Source organism: Engystomops pustulosus, chromosome 2 (genome assembly GCF_040894005.1).
Source record: "Engystomops pustulosus chromosome 2, aEngPut4.maternal, whole genome shotgun sequence".
Classification (NCBI taxonomy): domain Eukaryota; kingdom Metazoa; phylum Chordata; class Amphibia; order Anura; family Leptodactylidae; genus Engystomops; species Engystomops pustulosus.
In genome coordinates this window covers 199,175,437-199,190,977 of record NC_092412.1, presented here as the reverse complement: position 1 = coordinate 199,190,977, position 15,541 = coordinate 199,175,437, and the positions used below count along the sequence as shown (strand labels likewise).

The window sequence follows — 15,541 nt, the reverse complement described above, 5'->3', positions numbered from 1 at the left end:
CAGAAGTAGTTATGTCTTATTTTCTTGGTTTTGCTGTACAAATATATAGTGAATATAAAATATATGTGTGTATGTATATATATATATATATATATATATATATATATATATATACATATATATATATATACATATATATATATATGTATATATATAAATATATATATATATATATATATATATATATATATATATATATATATATATACATTTAACACAATTAAGCCACATTGAAAAAGCCATGTATGAAAAAGCCATGTAAGATACTTTCATATGCCTGCGCATGATAAAACCCCCCCGCTGCAGCGGATAAATATTGAGGCTTAGACCTCAAGATGTATCTTCCGGCCCTGCCACACCTGCAGACAAAAGGAACATTCGTGCGAAACGCGCATTGGGATGTATCCTTTGGCTTTCCCCTGAACTGCCCAGTGTCTGTCCATTATGTTTTCGGGTGAGTGTGCAATAGTATTTTGACACATTTATTACTAACACTGGACGGTACCTCCAGTGTTGCGTATGGTTTACATATTTTGTACTGCACTACTGCCACTTTTTGCCCAATGTATTTGAGTCTAATACTTTGACCATATTATGTCTATTTTTTACTATACTATTTGGACTCTGGACTAACAGGGGTAGCCACTGGTCTCCTGTGCTGCCCTTTTTCCATCTGGGGCTACTTGTGTCCCCTATATACTGTATGTACAAATTTTTTTTCCCATTTGAGGGTTATATATGTTATATTTATGTACTTTCAATAAAGAATATTACATATTTTTATATATTGAAGTTTATTGCCGCTCTGGTTCTTTTTTGGCAGACAAAAGGAGTGACTTGCATTCAGCAGTAAGTGTTTGGCAGAACCACCCTGGGCCGGCATACTCCACTGGCGGCTGCACCGCTTTGCGCCTCCTCCACTCCCACATGGCGTAAAGGTGGCATAGTTGCATAATTAATCGGAATTTTTTGCAGTGCACAATATTTTGCAATAATTTCAGTGCTTCTACACCCAAAAACTTGTGTAGAAGCACCAATAAATCTCCTCCCATAGATTAATATCACGTAGAGCCACTTTTAGCAGCAATGATTTGAAAAAATCTTTTTCTTCAAATCAGTCACCAACATTAGATTGTTTATTAACTTTGTATCTGAATCAGCTGTCACCTATACAAAACTGCTATGAAGTCCAGATCTCTGTATAGGGGTTAAATGGGGAAAATTGATGAGATCCTGTAAATTATGCTCTTGGGAGTAGCCCAAAGGACACATTTACTTACCTGTCTGGAGGAGTTCACCTAAAGTGCATTGTGCCGCGATTCACTAAGATAAAGCGCCCAATATCTTGCATGTATCGCTTTCCCGCTCAGGCCCGACAGAGTTCACCTTCTTCTTCCTGGTGCATGTAAGTGCTTGATCTTGCAACAAAATTTTTATGTTAAATCCCACGCTCAGTCCGAATGAGTTGGATCATCCGACGGCATGGCCCCCGATTTCTGTTGCATGAAAGGCGGCGCAGCTGCGCCACAATCCGTTCGCATGCGACACAATCCCCCGTAAAATACCTGTCACAGCCCTGCAATAATAATAATAATTCTTTATTAATATAGGGCACACAGATTACACATCGCTGCACAAAGCATGACAAACTGGTCCCTGTCCCCATGGGGCTCACAATTTAAACAACCTACCAGTATGTAAGTGCGGCTGTGGACCCTTAGTAAATAAGCTCCAGTGAGTCTACAACCACTGCATTACAAATTTTCTTTTAAAGTGGTGGTCAGAATTGTGGCTGTGCAGTTGACACTGGTGATGTGTCTCTTATGAAGGATTGTTTTATTATTGGATTGCTGTTATGTGATCACTAACTCTTCTTCTTGGCACAAAGATAAAGAATAATTAGAGATTACTGGGGATGATGATACAGGTAAAGGCTAACTAGCTTCCCAACATAACTTCATGACTGATGAGAGTTAATGGATGGTGAGTACAAGGGGTGGAATTCATCATCAATATCTGCCATTACTGTATATTGATAAGATGTGAAACTTTTTGAAAACCACCTTTTGAAAGTGGCTGTGCAGGATGTGGGGTTTAAACACAGCCCATGATATGTATTACAATTTATGCCCAAAAATGGTGTAGATTTTAGTTGGTAGCAGATGGAATGGAGGAGATCAGGACTGGCATAGAAAGTGCCACTCTACATCAATTTACCCATTGTTCCTTGCAATGAGTGCCAGAGGCACCTCCGAATGGGCTGCCTGTGGGTAATAACTCCATAAATTAATACATTATAGAAGCAATCAAAAGATCACAATGTGAAAAAATGTCTAGACATAAAAATCTATACACATTTAAAATAAAGGCAAGATGTTAATTACCCCACACAGAGAATGGTACAATATTTAAAACCCCAAAAAACAACCTGAGTTTTTTTTATCTACATGCACCCATAGACAAGCTAATAAAAGATGCTCATTAGGTTTTATGTAATCCAAATATGGTGCCCTTGTAGGGCAAAGTGTAAAAGTTATCGGCTTGTCATCAAGGGGTTAAATACATTGAAGCTATTACACTGCATCATATTCATTTGTGACAAATCTTGCCAAATAAAAGCTAAGAATAACATTTTTGACCTCCTGTACTACATAACAGCACAGTAAATCACCATGTGAAATCCTGCATAAGCCGCTGCGCTGTGATATTCCCTGTGTTGTTGGCAACTTTCTCTTGTGACCATTAACAATGAATAAATGTCTTTCATTGTACGGTGCAATGAGCCTTCCCGAGCTCATTCCCTGCATGAATGACTTAATAAACTTCATCACAGTCCCTCTCCTGGAATTCGGAATTATTTTATTAGATCAGACGTTTCTGGTAGGGAACCCAATAGCTCACTGGTTTGACCTTGGATAGTGCCGGCTAAAGAGGAGCATCTGTGGGAGTTCAAGGCTGCAGTCACTTGACTGTTTGATGTTCTTTATTAGAACAATATGCAAATTGTTGAGAAAACTATGCATGAAGAATGGCATTGCCATGTAATTGATTGAGTGTGTAGAACCATTTCACCGCTATTGTTACATGCTTCATTGAATCTGGATTGTTAACTCCAGGCAGTGTAGAAAGCTATTATTTCACAGTTGTAGCGCTGTTATGTAACAGGATCATTTTAGCTTTTTTGTTTTCCCAATTAATTTTCTTTTCATCTCAGAGAGGAAAGAATTAAAAGTTTGAGTTCATCCTCATTCTTTTATTTCAATTTTGACTAAACCAAATTCATAGCTATTGATATACATTTGTATTTGTATAACTAGCAGGGTCCTAAAGGAACACACTTTCATGTTTTGTTTGATATTCTAACCTTTCACTCTAAGGCCTCATGCACACAAACGTTTTCATCCGGGTGGAGCCGGGAGGGCTGAGCAGCCGTGACGCAAATACAAACAGGAATAGGACCCCATCTATATTTTGCAGTGCGGCCGCCCAACACTGTTACGGTGTGTTGAGGCCCGGTGTGTTCAATGCGCGATGACCTCGCAGAATAGGGGTGGAGCATGGATGTGCTGGCCTAGAACACCGAAGCAAAAGGCCGCCATCAAAGCTCTATGCAATATAATTTCTAAAGATATCATTGATGGTGACTCAAGCAAGCTAGGATCGTGTTGTATGTGGCAGGTACACCTCGGTCAAGTATGTTATACCTAATGTGATGTACTGTGAGACACCTATGAGTGGGGCGCACAGAGATGGCAGTAAGGTGAATCCGGAAAGGATGAGTCTATATAGAGGTGAATGGTCACAGGCCAAACAGAGGTGTCAGAAGCCTCTGTGAGCCGAACGCTTTGAATACAGCAATCCAAAGCGGAGGAGCCTGGATCCATGAGGTGGAGACTGTTAGGGCAGGTCCACGTGGAGGCATGTGAGGAGGAAAATCAACAAACAGTGGACAACCGGGTCTGAGTGCATGGAGATCCAGCAGTGGAGGCTGTGGCAGGAGTGTTGTAATACATTGTGTGGACAACTCTGTACAGCTGAATACCCCGAACATGCAGAGCTTGGAACCCTATTAATAGACCTAATAGACCCTATACTTCCTTAAACTTCTTCAAATATGTGGATAAATTCGATTTTGAAACAAGTTTGAAAGGACAGTGGCTGGACTATTTATAAAGTCTGAACACTTATGGTACATAGTTATAATAACAAGGCTGGAGTAGAGTACTCACTGCAGAGGCAATATGACTGTTTCCTCTTTTCTTTTCTTCTTGCTATAGGGAAAGTTGTAATGGGAATAAGCTACGCAGCTAAAGTCTGACCATACTATTTGAATGTGTGCATGACATTGGCTCTAATAGTAGGCCTTGCACAATAGACCTTTATGGTGGCCGTGAGGTAGCTGCCCTTTTTGCGACTAGCTAACAGCTACCATATATAGTTATGTGCATGAGGTCTCAAGCTGCAACATTTCGACCTTAAAGATTTTGTATTTTAAGAAGGAGTAGAAATGTCTTATTTCTTAAACTTGAGAATAAAGAAAGTCTCTCTCCCCAAATATGCTCCTTGAACTGGGGAGGATACTGGAATTTAAAAAGAAAGGGGACCTATAAGCAGATTTGACTGTACAAACATGTAATCAGTGTTAGTTTTCATGTGTGGATGGGGATAAAGCACAGGTGCTACTAAAAGACTGGGCCCTTTCCATACAAGTCAAGTGTTTGCTGTATATTACAGAAAACGCACACCGGTAATGCCTAAAATCTGTCCTGGCACCAATTGCGAGTGTCCGTCACACCATCATATTGACTTTGATCGTCGTTTCCTGTGATTGCACACTTTTACAGATCTACATTACGTTTTCAATATACTGCAATACAGTATTATTGCAGTATATGGTAGGAGTAATGAGACTCCCTAGGGTTAAAGAACTCTCGGGGTCTAAAAATTTTTTTTCTAAATGACTTCCTTTCCCTAGAATTAAACAAATAAAATCATAAACATGTTAGGCATCACCGTCTCCCAAAACTCCCAATGTATCAAACTATAAAAATGGTTATTCCTGACACTGTGCTCTGTAACAGAAAATAGCACCCGAATGTCCAAAACACTGCTTTTTTTGCAAATTTGCAACACATAAAAAATAACACAGCTCTGTACACAGAAAATCACAGAAAAATAGAAACATCTAAAAGATAGCTTTTATTAAATCCCTTTTAAACAATGGAGACAAATTATCTCCAAATAGACAAAACAGATTACATATAACTCAAGTCCTAGTTACTGTTTTCTTATAGATGAGAAGGTCTCTATACCAGGACACTAAATGCTCCGAAGATCATTAATTCAATACACTATTTCAAATATCCTATAGCTCCCCAGGTGTGTAATAACTTTTTGACATTACTAGGAACTCTTAAGACGGTACTACACTTAATGGAGTGGGTATGAGTATTTATGTACACACCATGTGCGACCACTATAAGTGGCTAAATATATGATTTGGACGTGAATCGAACAAACCACAACTATTTCTTCTATTCATTTTTTGTACACTATCAACGTTACTAATTATCCTTGTTAGGACCCTTTTCTGGTTCATTCTTCCCATAATAAGACCCCTGAGGAGCCGCGATACTAAAACGGCGAAACGCTTAGGGTTAAGTGGGTCTATAATTTTCCTATCATGTTGAAATGCTATAGGATATTTGAAATAGTGTATTGAATTAATGATCTGCGGAGCATTTAGTGTCCTGGTATAGAGACCTTCTCATCTATAAGAAAACAGTAACTAGGACATATGTAATTTATATGTAATCTGTTTTGTCTATTTGGAGATAATTTGTCTTCGTTGTTTTAAAGGGATTTAATAAAAGCAATTTTTTTAGATGTTTCTATTTTTCTATGATTTTCTTGATAATTTTGGAAAAATTCTTATTTTTGCCTTGCTGACGGGCTGATTTTCAAGCTCTGTGATTTTTCTGCACACAGAAAAAAAGAAAAAAAGTCATAGATTTTTGAAAGTGGGAAGTGAAAAATGGAAACACAAAAACAAACAAAGGCCAAGTTGTTAAGGGGTTATTGTTTATTAACCATTAATGATGCTGGGTAGCTCCTAGCAGCAAGAATATGGACATATGAACAGCTGAGCCCCAGTACTTCACTTATAAAATGATTTTAAAATGATTTTTTATATTTATGTAAATTAATCATAAGTGCTTCTCGGGCATTAGTGCTGGGCCCAGGGTACTCTATTACATGCCGATGCACTTGTAACCTGCCTCCCTACACCCTCCTGCTGCGGCAGCAGTACCTGCTAAATACCAGCTGTATATAAACATATGGTCATATTCACGCTGCTGGCAGTTACCCAACATATGGTTAATGGTAGATTTGCTTTATGGGCTCTTTAAATAAAAAATGTCTGTTTTCAGTACTTTTTTGTCAGTATTGATTTGGATCTATTTTTAAATGTCTTTATGGCATCCGTTGATCTTTTTTTTATCACATTTGCTAAAAAAAATGTATGGTCTGCATAAACTCATCACCATCATCATTTGAGAAAAAACACGGACTGCAATCGATTTCTTGGCGACGCATTTACATCCATGGAAATTTGTGTGTCACAAATCTAGAAAAGTAGTGCGTGCATGGTATAATGAAAAACATAGGCATGCGAATGGGAAGAAGGACTATAAAAAGTCAGTTTTTTTATCTGTGGAAATCACATAGCATATTCACATGGCAATATTCGTACGGCTCTTATAACAAAAGTCCTCATAATCAATCATGTAGCTCAGCTGTCCACGTAAAAAACAAATGTCCACTTGTCCACAAAGTGGACATAATTTACAGTTATTTCACCTGTTAATATGTATCACTTTCCAGGTAAAGGAATTTATGATAAAGCGTCTAAACCCAGTGTTTCCCATATTCATTTGTGTAAGAGGAGCAAAAAATGTTCTTTTCCCTTTACCAGTGATGTTCGCTCCTCCTACCACAAGGTGGCGATGTTGGAGCACTGCTGACAATGGCCTCTCCTATCACCGTTGCTATAGAGCAGCATTTTGTTTACTTCCGGTCGCGATACAAGGTAGAACGAGTGGATTGTAGTGGATGTGACAGCTGCCTCTCCTGTCACTGCTGTCCAGGGCATGGCGGCAGAAGAGGAGGAGAAGCCAGTGCCGGGTATGTGCCTGTACTTACCTATAGTGACTGCTGGGAAATGCAGGTCTATGACAATGACTGCTGTGATCTCCAGGCCTCCGATAGTGATCTGCAGATCTCTGATAATCACTCTATATGGTATTTTTTGGATGAAGTTATTGTTCAATTAAGCTGCATGGTTTAAAGGCAAGTGGATAAGTGAAATTTCTGGTTTATAGTACCTATAATTAGTAACTACAGGGATTGTCTCCGGTGGTGTCTGCCGTCACCTGCAGGTCTCTGATAATCACTGTACATGTTATTTTGGGTGAAGTTATGGATACCATTGTGCAATTAGGCGGCGCTCTTTAAAAGCGGACCCCCAAGGGGTTAATCTCAATTTCTGGTTTATGGTCTTTATAATAAGTAACTGTGATTTGCAGGTCTCTGATCATGACTGCTGTGATACTTGGTTAGTAAATTATATTCTATAAGTAGGGCACCTACAGTTCGCAAAGTGTATACCATCCTAAAAATGAATGAATAGAAATGACCGTGAACTGAATGGGGCAGATTTACTTACCCGGTCCTGTCATGAATCCGTGGTGCGTTGTTCTACGAGGATTCGGGTCTGCCGCGATTCACGAAGCTCGTGCGCCCAAGTTCCTGCATCCGTCGCTTCTGCGCCGAGGTCCGCCGGAGTTCACCTTCTTATTCCCAGTGCTTGTAAGTGCGTGTCTTGCGACACATGTCTAAATGTTAAATCCTGCGCGTTGTACGAATCCGTCGGGTCATCCGAAGGCTCACTCCCTAATTTCTGTTGCGTGCAAAACGGAAATCGTCGGGAAACCCAGCGAAAATGCATCCAACGGACCCTTAGTAAGTGAGCCCCACTATGCTGTACATAGATACATGGATTTCAATCTGACCTTTACTTATAGTGATGCACATAAAAATGTTTAAATAGTGTGTAATGCGTGAAAAAAAATTAAGCAATTGTATCAGTAAAGAATTGATAAGTTCTCAAATTCATAGACAAATGGGTACCTGAATCACATGGATTATATCCTAAAGTACAAATAAGACATGCATCTTAGATTCATGGTTTGGTATCTTTGACATATTTCGGTGTTCTAAAATGATCATTACTCCAGATTAGTAGCTACTTCTTCACTGTTGAATGGTCCCAATGTAACTCCACACTGCTACAAAAATGCTCCATTAGACACATCTATAAAAACATATACGGTATTTGGATCTTAGGTATGCAGAAGTCACAATAACACCTGTGCAAGTGTTTCACCCCTTCAAAAAAGTCCATTACGATAACTCCACACAGGGCTTTCTTCCTCTCCCTCCACCAGTCCTGGTTCAGTCTCTTTGAGCCCAGTTATTCTATACAGGCCGCTGGTCACATGATCTCTAGAAAGTGCCATTGGCAGGATCCCGTACTGTGACGGGGTAATACAATCTACCCACTAACACAGGGCTAGACACAATAACGCCAATTATCTGGTGACTGGACTACAGAGAAGATCTAAATTTTGCTTACCTGAAAATTTCTTTTCCTCGAAGTCCAAAGGCAGCACTGATGGGTAAGAGTCTGGAGTCCTAATTATGACAGAAGAACACAATAACAATGTTAATTAACAATAAATCAATTAACCGACTGCCCTATAAGTATCCTAGGAGTCAAGGAAGAGGCGTGTTTTATGCAGCAAAAAAATTATTTTATTGGGAGGGAATATAATAGTGCTGCCTTTGGACTTCGAGGAAAAGAAATTTTCAGGTAAGCAAAATTTAGATCTTCCTCTCGTCCTACAGGCAGCACTGATGGGATTTAGGTAGCAAATCAAAGGGGGGGACAAATTTTCGAAGCCACTGTAGATAGCACCGATACGCCAAAGGCTGAGCCAGCTGAGGAGACATCCAGCCTGTAATGTTTAGCAAAAGTATTAGAAGAAGTCCAAGAAGCTGCTTGACAGATCTGATCTATAGAGAGCATTGCATACTCTGCCCAGGAAGTAGCAGTAGATCTTGTAGAATGAGCCCTAATCTGTAAAGGTGAAGGTTGTCCCAAGGCTCTGTAAGCCATAGAAATACTCTGCTTTATCCATCGAGAGAGAGAGGCTGCAGAGGCCTTCATCCCTTTTCTTGGACCTTGAAATTGGAGAAACAGAGATTCAGATTTTCTAAAAGATTTTGTCTTCTCTAGATAAGTCAAGACGGATCTTCTAACATCCAGAAGATGCAGAACTTGCTGATGAGCATTAGCAGGAGTTGGACACAAAGCTGGAAGATAATATTCCTGATTTAAATTAGAAACTGAGGCCACTTTAGGAATAAACGATGGAACGGTTCTTAGTATGATGCAGTCTGGTCTTATCTGTAAGTATGGCTCTTTGCAGGATAAGGCTTGCAGCTCTGAAATTCTTCTAGCAGTGGAAACGGCAACTAAAAAGAAGGTCTTCCACGATAAACATTTGAGAGAAGCATCCTGTATAGGCTCAAAGGGAGGTTCTGTGAGATGATGTAGGACCAAGGCAAGATCCCACTGTGGACATGGTGGCCTAATAGGAGGTTTGATGTTCCTTAAAGCCTTGAAGAATCTCCGTACTAAATGATTAAATGAGAATCTATTGTTATTTAAAGCATTGATTGCAGCAAACTGAAGCTTCAAGGTAGCAGGTTTTAAACCTTTATCAAGGCCATCCTGTAGAAAAGTAAGAATATCTGAGACTGAAGGTTCAGATACAGAATTATCTGAACACCAGGATGTGAAGACTTTCCAAACTCTACCATAGGACTTAATGGTCGCTGGTCTTCTAGCTGACAACAATGTCTTTATAACTCTGGATGAAAGACCTAGACCTGTTAGGGTCTTCTTCTCAATCTCCAGGCCGTAAGCTGTAGCTTCTGTGGTGATGGATGGAAAAACCCCATCTGTTCCAAGAGATGTGGAACTGCAGGAAGTTTCCAATATTCGCCCTTGGACAACCTCATTACAAGAGGAAACCATACTCTGCGTGGCCAAAATGGTAGGATCAGAATTGCATTCGGTTTCTCTTCTTTGATTTTGTAAAGTATCCTCTGAATGAGCGGTATCGGAGGAAATATGTAAATGAACAGGTTGGTCCAGGGAAGAGACAGGGCATCCACTGCATAGGGTTGGTCTGACCTGTAAAGAGAGCAAAACATTGGCAACTTCGAGTTCTGTTTGGTCGCCATCATGTCCATTTGTGGACAACCGAACCGACTGACAATCTGTTGGAAGATAACACTGTTCAGGGACCATTCCCCTGGTCTTAGTTGAGAGCGGCTTAAAATGTCTGCCCGAGTGTTCAGAGACCCTCGAATGTGGACTGCTGTCAGACTCTGAAGGTTTTCCTCGGCCCAGGAGATAATCTTTTGACACAGTTTGATGAGGGGTGTGCTCCTGGTACCCCCTTGCTTGTTTATGTAATAAACACATGACAGATTGTCGGTCTGTACCTTCACATGCTGTTTTTTCAGATGGGTCTGAAAGAATTTCAGGGCTAAATAAATGGCTTTCAATTCTCTTTGATTTGAGGACAGAGTCCTGTCTGTGGAATTCCATTTGTCCTGAACCCAGAGATTGCCGAGGTGGGCCCCCCAACCTGAGGATGAGGCATCGGTTGTCAGGATCTGGGGTTGAACAAAACGTAAAGATCTGCCGGACGCCAAATTCTTCCTCAACCACCAACCGAGGCTGACTCTGGTCTGAGGAGTTAGTACAATCGGCTTGTCGAATCCTGCTGGAGATTTGTTCCAAACAGCCAGAATGTTGAGTTGTAGCTGTCTGAAATGTGCCTTTGCCCAAGGAACTGCTTCTATTATTGAAGTCATCAGACCCAGGACCCTCATGGCTGTTCTGACCGTTGTGCATCTTGTCTTGATAAGGTAGTGCACGGACTGCTTGATTTTCAAGATTCTCTCCTGAGGAAGATGAATAGTCATACTGCACGAGTCGAGAATATACCCCAGGAACTGAATTCTGGTTGTTGGAATAAGAAGGGATTTTTCCCAATTGATTAGGAAACCCAGTTGTTGTAGAAGATCGATTGTCATCTGAAGATGAAGTTTCAAGAGAGATTGATTCTCTGCTATGATCAGCCAGTCGTCCAAATAGGGCACGATCTGTATCCCCCGAAGTCTCAGTGCAGCCGCCAGAACTATGGTGGTCTTGGTGAAGACGCGAGGGGCTGATGTAATGCCGAATGGCAGACAGGTGAACTGGTAGTGAAGAGTTCTTGAATTGGTCACAATTGCTATTCTCAGATATTTTCTGTGACCTCTCCTGATGGGAATGTGGAGATAAGCATCGGCCAGGTCTATTTTGGCCATGTAGTTGCTTTGCTGTAGAATGGCGGTGGCCGATTTTATGGAGTCCATCTTGAATGCAATTTTGGTCAAGAATTTGTTTAGATAGCGGAGGTCTATAATTAATCTCCACCTGTTGTTTGGCTTTGGTACAGCAAATATGGCGGAGTACACTCCTTTTCCTCTTTCTGACAAAGGGACTTCTTCTAGAGCTCTTTTTTGGATAAATTCGTGCAACAAGGGAAGGATCTGAGATTTTTCGATTTTTGTACTCAAAAATCTTTCTGGCGGAATGTTGTCGAATTCCAAAGCGTATCCGTTTTTTACTGTGGACAGTACCCAAGCATCGGATGTGATGTCTGTCCATAAGTGAGCGAAGTCTGCCACCCTTGCACCTACTGGAGACAGACCTGGCATGGCGTCAGAAGTCAGGCTTCTCGTTTTTTTTTACTGTGGAAGACAGTTCTGTCTTTAGACTTCTGAACTCCTCTACGTCGGTTACGAAATGCACGAAAAGGTCTTTCTGGTCTTGCTTTTCTAGGTGGAAAGCTCGGTTTTTTGGAGGTACTGGCTACTTGTGGAAAAGAGTTCCCCTTATCTTCACTAAGATTCTTCAACACCTCCTTCAGGTCTTTCCCAAACAAGGAAGATGGGTGGAAGGGAAGTGAACAGAAGTGATGTTTGGAGGCTACATCCCCTGTCCAGGGTTTTATCCACAGGGCACGACGTGCAGAGTTAGCCGTTAGCATGTTCTTAGATGCAAGTTTTAAAGAGTCAAGAGAAAAATCACACAGAAAATCGCCTGCAAGTTTAACAGAAGACAAATTCTCATAAATTTCTTCTCTAGGGACTCCATCCAAAATGTCCCGACCAATCTGGCTTAGCCATAATCTTAAGGCTCGTGCAACAGGCACAGTAGCAAGAGATGCCTTAGCCATGGCTGCTGAGAGTTGATAGCTTCTGCGGAGCATAGCGTCAGCTTTCCTGTCAAGAGGGTCTCTAAGTAAAGAAGATTCATCTGCAGGAAAAATAGATTTTTTAGATAGTTTAGCCACTGGGATATCAATCTTGGGAGGCAATTCCCATTCTTCAGATTCTTTAGGGTCGATTTTGTATACTGCTCGAAAACGAGACCCCAAATCAAATCTTTTTTCAGGCTTAGACCAACCCTGTTCAAAGAGGACTTTAAGATCAGGATGACTAGGCAATACTTTGGCTTTTTTTCTGGGAAAATAAAAAAGTGCATCTTGGTTAACAGAGTCATTATGAGACTCATCTGTCTCCATTACACTTTTAACCGCCTTGATCAATTTAGAGGTTTTATCTTTGTGAAACAGAAAAAAATCCTCAGATACATCTGGCCCAGAACCTTCCGATTCAGGGCTATCCCCAGAAATTATCTGGGCTTCTGAGCAGCTACTAGAAGGCAAAGATATAGAAGATGATTGCCTATGATTTTTTCTACGTTTATGATGTCTTTTAGACTTCTTTTTCTTTGAACTCATCTCATCAAATACAGCAGACATTTTTTCCTTCATCCACTGAAAAAATACGTCTCCTCCTGAAGTCTGAGCAGGAGCTGCACAAGGGGCACAAACATCATCAGGGCAATCATCCGGTATAGGCTGCTCACAGCTAATACAGTCTCTATGATGAGACTTTCTCTTCCTTTTACCAAGGCTGGACATCTGTAACACAAACAACAAGTGTTAGGACATGCCAAATGAAGGAACATGGGCACTCATGAAAGGAACAAACCTTAAGCTCAGACTGACTCTGCTGCCTGGCAGGTGCAGAGAGCATACCTGAACAGTACAGCCTTAAAACATTCCCAACAGGAAATGCAATGCACCTGGTCAGAGGCGACACCCGGGCTAACAACCAAATCCTTCTAACATAAGAAAAGGATGCAGGGGACGCGCTGAGCCCTAAGGTTAGCAAGAGCTTTGTTCACAACAATATAGAAACCACCTTACGGTACATTGTAGATGGTGGCTTCAGGAAGGGGGAGATGCGGCAAACAGCAGCTATATCCCAAAGTATTGAGTGCAACACAAATCTGACCTCCACTTCTCTGCTTATTCAAAAGCCGTACCTGAGAATACAGCGGTTCCCGCTTCCAATGGGAGACGCAGTAGGAGGGGAGTTTATCCAGAAACTCCGAAAATACTGGACTTCCGCCACCACGGGGGGAAGGACAGCCTCAGAATGTAGTTTCACCAAGATTGCCACTGGTAAGACATTTGCTTCTACCCTGCTGGACGTGCACCACAGCCCAGGCCTCAGGGGAGCAAGAGGATACTGGCAGTAAACCTAATTAGGACAGAAGAAAAAAACACGCCTCTTCCTTGACTCCTAGGATACTTATAGGGCAGTCGGTTAATTGATTTATTGTTAATTAACATTGTTATTGTGTTCTTCTGTCATAATTAGGACTCCAGACTCTTACCCATCAGTGCTGCCTGTAGGACGAGAGGAATAGAGGGTTAACTTGCATGTACGGAGGATTGGTAGCAGTAACATTTTAAATTAAATAGAAAAAAATTTACAGCTATATCCTAGCAATAGGGTATTTACTGTTCTATTAGGGAGACCCCCCCCAACCCCCCCAAATCTATTGCATCCCCAAGGATTTTAGGCAATTCTGCTGAACGAATGTATTACGCATCAGTTTCTTACAGCAACCTGATTCCCGTAGTTGCCATGGAGCATCTTTTTCATACAGGGGGATAGCCCAAATCAGTTAATATGTATCAGCTTTTCCAGGTAAAGAAATTCATGATAAAACGTCTAAACACCCAGTGTTTCCATAGTGATTTGTGTAGGAAGAGCCAAAAAAAAATCTTCTCTTCCCTTGACCACTGATGTTCGCTCCTCCTACCACAAGGTGGGGATGTTGGAGCACTGCTGACAATGGCCTCTCCTGCCTCCGTTGCTATAGAGCTGCAGTTTGTTTACTTCCGGTCGCAGATAGAAAGCAGAGCAGCAGATTGTAGTGGATGTGACAGCTGCCTCTCCTGTCACTGCTGTCCAGGGCATGGCGGCAGAAGAGGAGGAGAAGCCAGTGCCAGGTATGTGCCTATAGCATCTTGTACACCAGGCACAGCATCTAGTGCACAGACCTCTCATTTGTATGCCAGGGACACCAAGCTGTGACAACACATATAAGGTCTCTGACAGCGCCGACTGCCCTGATGTGCAGGTCTCTGCTAGTCTTGAAAAATGCTACGTGTGAATACTGTGTGTCACCACATAAAAAATAAAATAGCGCAACGTGTGAATACTGTGTGTCACCACCTAAAACCAAATGGAATTCACAAAACCTAAAAACAAAAATATAGCCACTAAATCACATTAATCCAGACCAGAATATGGGACATATTCCTATAGCACATCCGATCGTTGAAAAATATTATACTTGTTCCAGTCATATGAAAAAGTTTGGGCACCCCTATTAATCTTAATCATTTTAGTTATCAGAATTTGGGTTTTTGCAACAGCTATTTCAGTTTGATATATCTAATAACTGATGGAGACAGTAATATTTCAGGATTGAAATGAGGTTTATTGTACTAACAGAAAATGTGCAATATGCATGAATACTAAATTTGACAGGTGCAAAAGTATGGGCACCTCAACAGAAAGTGACATTAATATTTAGTAGATCCTCCTTTTGCCTCTAGTGGCTTCCTGTAGCTTTTAATGAGTTCCTGGATGAAGATATTTTTGACCATTCCTCTTTACAAACAATTCGAGTTCAGTTAAGTTTGATGGTTGCCGAGCATGGACAGCCCGCTTCACATAAACCCACAGATGTTCAATAATATTCAGGTCTGGGGACTGGGATGGCCATTCCAGAACATTGTAATTGTTCCGCTGCATGAATGCCTGGGTAGATTTGGAGCGGTGTTTTGGATCATTGTCTTGCTGAAATATCCATTGCTGGCGTAACTTCAACTTCGTCACTGATTCTTGAACATTATCCTCAATAATCTGCTGATACTGAGAGGAATCCATGCGACCCTCAACTTTAACAAGATTCCAGGTGCCGGCATTG

The 15,541-nt window shown here is 41.1% G+C and overlaps 1 protein-coding gene across 2 annotated transcripts in view; it reads left to right on the top strand.

The window, feature by feature from the left end:
- Positions 1 to 7,075: 7,075 nt before the first annotated feature.
- The window catches only part of RPGR (retinitis pigmentosa GTPase regulator), a 41,482-nt gene continuing 33,016 nt past the window's right edge, over positions 7,076 to 15,541 (top strand). The window contains exon 1 of one of the 2 annotated variants that reach the window (XM_072137807.1): positions 7,076 to 7,185. In XM_072137807.1, the coding sequence (XP_071993908.1) occupies positions 7,152 to 7,185 (34 nt within the window). In that variant the 5' untranslated portion in view covers positions 7,076 to 7,151. Of the gene's footprint in view, positions 7,186 to 14,384; positions 14,556 to 15,541 lie in introns of those variants that run through there. The other variant, XM_072137808.1, reaches the window with a different exon arrangement.